At 58.5% G+C, this 4,927-nt stretch overlaps 1 protein-coding gene across 1 annotated transcript in view; it reads left to right on the top strand.

Moving 5' to 3' along the window:
* The window catches only part of TUBG1 (tubulin, gamma 1), a gene marked incomplete at its 5' end in the record, with an annotated part of 7,667 nt that overhangs the window by 371 nt on the left and 2,369 nt on the right, over positions 1 to 4,927 (top strand). Inside the window, 6 exons of the mRNA XM_009328275.1 lie at positions 350 to 517; positions 767 to 835; positions 2,106 to 2,185; positions 2,790 to 2,916; positions 3,716 to 3,802; positions 4,057 to 4,206. Of these exons, the coding sequence (XP_009326550.1) occupies positions 350 to 517; positions 767 to 835; positions 2,106 to 2,185; positions 2,790 to 2,916; positions 3,716 to 3,802; positions 4,057 to 4,206 (681 nt within the window). The remainder of the gene's footprint in view (positions 1 to 349; positions 518 to 766; positions 836 to 2,105; positions 2,186 to 2,789; positions 2,917 to 3,715; positions 3,803 to 4,056; positions 4,207 to 4,927) is intronic.

Here is a 4,927-nt window from a genome sequence, read left to right as displayed (position 1 = left end):
CTGTCTGCGCTCCAGTTTCTGGAAATGGATGTGTTGTGGAGGCAGAAACGTGAGGCTGAGGCTGCCATAGATACCACCTTACGTAACCGCTGCGAGCGCGAGCCCGATGGGGGGGAGCCGCCCCCCCTCCGCCCGCCCAGCATTCAGGACATGCTCTGGGTCGCATAAAGATGCTGCGTTACGGACAGGCCGTACATAACAAGCTTCCCTTCCTCCTCTTCCCTGTCAGACGCCGGCTGTGCCGTGCTCTCCACGGCCAGGGGGTGGCACACGCACTTGCAGTTTCTCTTGCAGTAAGAAGCGGCGCTGAGCTGCGACTGCATCATGATCTTACTGCTCCTTGTTAAAGGCAGACGATGAGCACTACATCCCGCGAGCCGTGCTGCTGGACCTGGAGCCCCGAGTTATCCACTCCATCCTGAACTCCCCTTACGCCAACCTCTACAACCCAGAAAACATCTACCTGTCTGAGCACGGAGGGGGAGCTGGGAACAACTGGGCCAGTGGCTTCTCACAGGTAACAGCTCTGGTGCTCCTGGGTACAAACACAGGTCAGCTCGTTAGGCGTGAGGCTGTATTGTGGCTGTCTCACGTCAGGCTCTGCACGCAGTTTCCATCATTCGGCAGGGGACTTACGCCTGACATTTTGTGGCACCCTGGGCGCCGGGTCACATTGCCAGTCTGACTTGGCTTCACACCAGGCTTGAGGAGCTCTTCTCCATTTTCTGTGGGAAAGGAACAAATCCTGGTCTGGTCTCTCTTGCAGGGAGAAAAAATCCACGAAGATATTTTTGACATAATAGACAGAGAGGCTGATGGGAGCGACAGTTTGGAAGTAAGTAAACCAGGGGATTTGAATCCGGTTGCCCTGTTTGGTGTTTTCAGAGCCAGGCTGCCGTTTTATAAGGTCGAGCTCAGCCCTTCGGTGTACGCAGACTTCCTGAACTTGCTTCTGGGTGCTGAGCAGAGGACAGGTAGAGAGGGGAACTAGGGAAGGGAGGTCTTTCCCATCACTACTATATCTGCCAGGCCTCCCCAGAAATCTTCTTACTGTATGCTCAGCGGGGCATTTTTCTGCCCCAAATACTGCTCGCATTGGGCACTTCCTGCAGAATACAGGCCGCAGGAAGAGTTCCAGGCATTATGGTGCTTTTTCCTTTCCCTGTTCCACCTCCCTCCCTCCCATGGCTCTCCCCCGCATCAGCTGAAGTGGGACACACACTGCTTGTCCCCCGGTGAAGGCCCTCGTGGGTAGGGAGGGCTGTGCTGGAACAAGGCGCCTGCTGCCCCTCTGCCTGCAGCAGAGGAGGGAGCCTCGGGCTGCCAGCAGGAAGGTGTTTAGACCCAGAGTTGCTGCGTGCTTTGAAATCCATGGAGTGAGCGTAGGCAGCTGCAGCTTGATTTTCTCTCCAGCCGGGTTAAAGGGGCACCAGGGGTACCAACAGCTCTTCGGCTGCTTTGCCGTGTGCCTCTGACAGGACCTTGGCCACCGTCCATGTAAACCCGTTTCCTGTGCATAGACAGACAGGGCTCCCTGGTGTTTGTGTCAGGCCGTCACATGGCAACAAGGGAAGGGAAAATGGCATCGTAGAATAAGTTGGCAGAAGATCCGAGAGCCCGCTGTGGGACCTGCAGCAGGTGGGAACGGCCCTGAAGTCAGGTAGAGGGAGTTTGGCCTCGGGCACTCTAGAAGGAGGGGAATGGCATGGAGGGCCCAGGAAAAGGGCTGGGAACGTGTACCTTTGTTTTGTATGACCGACTGGATGCTGAAGGTGACGTTGGAGCTATTCTGAAGTCTGTTCTGGGGTGGGAGGAATCCAGGAGGCTCCTGAGCAGCATATGCACTTTGTGGTGTGTGCAGAGACGTGGCTTCCATCCACGCTGACAGAAGCGGCCTGATGAGCGTGTGGCTGTCGCTGTGGCCTGGAGGGGCCAGAGCTGACCTCCACTCCGTCCGCAGGCGTCAGCTCCGCGCTCTCAGTTGTCACAGGGGGAGTTCTCTGGCTGGCGAGTCTCTGCTGGAGGTGGTGGCACAGCGTGCTTTGCTCTGCCTGCTCCTGGGGCTGAGCTGGAGCTTGAGCTGCCTGCGTTCTGCTTCCTTCTAGGGGTTTGTGCTTTGCCACTCCATTGCCGGTGGAACGGGCTCCGGGCTGGGCTCATACCTCCTGGAGAGACTGAATGACAGGTGAGCATTCAGCCTCGTCCCCTTCCCTCACGGCAGAGCCTGGCCCAGCCTGGGCACCCTGCCAAAGCAGGGAGCTGGAGAGCGCTGACTCAGAGCCACCGCCCCCACCCAAACACTGTCTTGTGCAATCCCTGGCACACTGCCCGGGGAAGGGATGGCTCCTGATACGCCTGGGGACTTCAGGGGCTCTGAAACTGGACTCATGCTGTCCAAACTCTGCCTTCCCTCAGCCATTCTTATCAGGCAGCTGCCTTCTGACACTCTGACTTGTGCAAGGGAGGGTGGGAGGCTCTAGCTGTGGGCTCTGAGCTGCCATCCCTGCCTGTTTGAGCTTGCAGCCTCTTGAAAAGGCTTGTAAGCAGCTGCTTAATCAGCCTGCGGATGGCTCAGCCTCGCCTGTAGCTCTGTCTGGCAGCCTGCTCCTGTACTGCTAGGGTAGGCACTGCTGGGACAAATTCTCTCCCTCCCTGGGAGCCGACTCTGGCATGCAGCACTGGTGACTCACTGCTGTCCTGAACCCTGGAGACTGTAAAGGGAGCTTGTGGGAGGAGAGAGTGCTGGCTCGGTGGTGTTAACCCTTGAGATGTCTGGGCTTTCTCACCAGGTATCCCAAGAAGCTGGTGGAGACCTACTCGGTTTTCCCAAACCAGGATGAGATGAGCGATGTTGTAGTCCAGCCATACAACTCTCTGCTGACGCTGAAGAGGTTGACTCAGAATGCTGACTGTGTGGTAAGAGTCCTGCTGCATGTCAGGCCAGCAGCGCAGCCAGCTCCTGCGTGGCAGCCCTGTCCCCAGCCGCTCAAAAACGCAGCTTTCCCTGGGGCAAGTGCCGTAGCTGTGCGGGGTGAGTGCCGCAGCAGCATGCGATGTGCCTGCGAAGCCCCAGGTGCAGCAACAAGTGCACCCCCGTCCAGAAGGACTGAGCAGATATGGTGGCTCCAGGGACAAGGGCTCTACGCTAACCCCTGCTGAGCTGTCCGGCTTGGCATTTCTGCCTGCGGGATCCGGCAGATTCTTCCCATGGCAGCGAGGACTGGCTCTGCTTCCTCTACGTAGCTGCGCTGCAGTCCTTCACTTGAGCTCGATTCCAGCATCGCTTTCAGCACCCACAAGCCCCAGCCAGGCAGCATCTTCAGCCTGCACCAGGGTCTTTGGTCAGGTCCTAACCAAGACAGTACTCGTCCCTCCCAGCTTATCTCTGCATGTGGCAGGGCAAGAGCAGCTGTACCAGAGCTGCTGGGGCTGAAAGTTGCTGCAAAGTGCTGGCCCAGGGGCAGTGCTCTTTGGGAGAGCGCTGGGGAGCACAGCCAAGACAGGAGGGAAGAGCTTCCATTGACAGTGTCGGTTACGCTCCACAGATGAGTCAGCTTGTGGTTTCAAGTGTCTGCCACCTGCCGCGGAGGGCTCTGCCAGGCCGTGGCGCTCAGGGCCTATGCTGGGTGATCCGGTGCCCTGGGACACGTGGCCGGGGCTGCCCTTCCTTAGGCTGCCTCCGAGGCTCTTCACAGAGCCGTTTTTCCTCTTGCAGGTGGTTCTGGACAACACAGCCTTGAATCGGATCGCGACAGACCGGCTGCACATTCAGAACCCATCGTTTTCTCAGATCAACCAGCTGGTGAGAAGGGCTCTTCCCTCTGGAGAAGCCAGCATGGGGCTTCCCCGCTGTCTTCGATTCGGTCTGAACTTGCGGCGTGGGCTGGGCGTGATGGTGGGCAGCCTGGAGCCGTGAACAAGGGTCCTCTGACCTTCCCAGGGGCAGCCTCCACGGGAGCTCCAGCTTCCCCTGGCACGGCTGTGTGTGAAGCAGGTTTTGAACGTGCTCTGCGACCACACGGTGACACAGACGCTGACTCCATCCTCTTCCCCCAGGTCTCCACCATCATGTCTGCCAGCACCACCACGCTCAGGTATCCTGGGTACATGAACAATGACCTCATCGGGCTGATTGCCTCGCTGATCCCCACCCCCCGGCTGCACTTCCTCATGACCGGGTACACACCGCTCACCACCGACCAGTCGGTAAGGCAGCCCGCCAGGCACTCCTCCCCTTCCCTGAGGGCAGGAGGAGCTGCCATGCTCACCTTGTAAGAGCCGTCAGTCCCGCGGTCTTGGTGTGAGCTGCAATTGCGTGTTCCAAATGCCAGGCCCGTGTGCCCACACCACGTGACAGCCGCATGTGATATGAATCAGATGTGAGCAGTCAATCGTGCTTGTGCTGGGCTACCTGCTGCATGCATCAGGATGGCTGCAGCAGCTGTGGGAGGGACAACAGATCTGACAAAAAGCACCTTTAGAAACGATCGGAGCAAGCCCAGCAAAGCAGCCCTGCCAGTCCTGCCACCCCAGTGGGCCACCGGCCCAGGCCATTTGGGTCAGAACACTTGGTCATTGTCATGCCAAGACTGGTCGTGGGCTCCAGGTGTCGGCCCCATCCTGGGGTTTGATCTGTGTTCTGGGAGAGGATTGCCGCCCCTCGGCTGTACCGAACACTACCGCTTGCGTTTAGCTTGTCCCCAGCCAATGCTCCCTCAGCCCCCCCGGTGAGAACGGGGCAGTTCTGTTTCGAGAGGCACTCACCTGCGTTGGCCGCGTCTCAGTTCTGCTGGGAGCTAACAGCTGCTGTTCTCCTCTCGTTGTGTGCATTTCCTCAGGATGTTACTCAGAGAAGCAAATCTGAAAAACTGTTGGCTCTGAAAAGGGTATCGAGTGTGTGATCTGTCCTCCCAGGGAGGAGTGGGGG

The sequence above is a fragment of the Pygoscelis adeliae genome, unplaced genomic scaffold, assembly GCF_000699105.1.
Source record: "Pygoscelis adeliae isolate BGI_AS28 unplaced genomic scaffold, ASM69910v1 Scaffold977, whole genome shotgun sequence".
Lineage (NCBI taxonomy): Eukaryota > Metazoa > Chordata > Aves > Sphenisciformes > Spheniscidae > Pygoscelis > Pygoscelis adeliae.
Note: the sequence above shows the minus strand (reverse complement) of the source record. Positions and strands in the feature narration are given on the sequence as shown.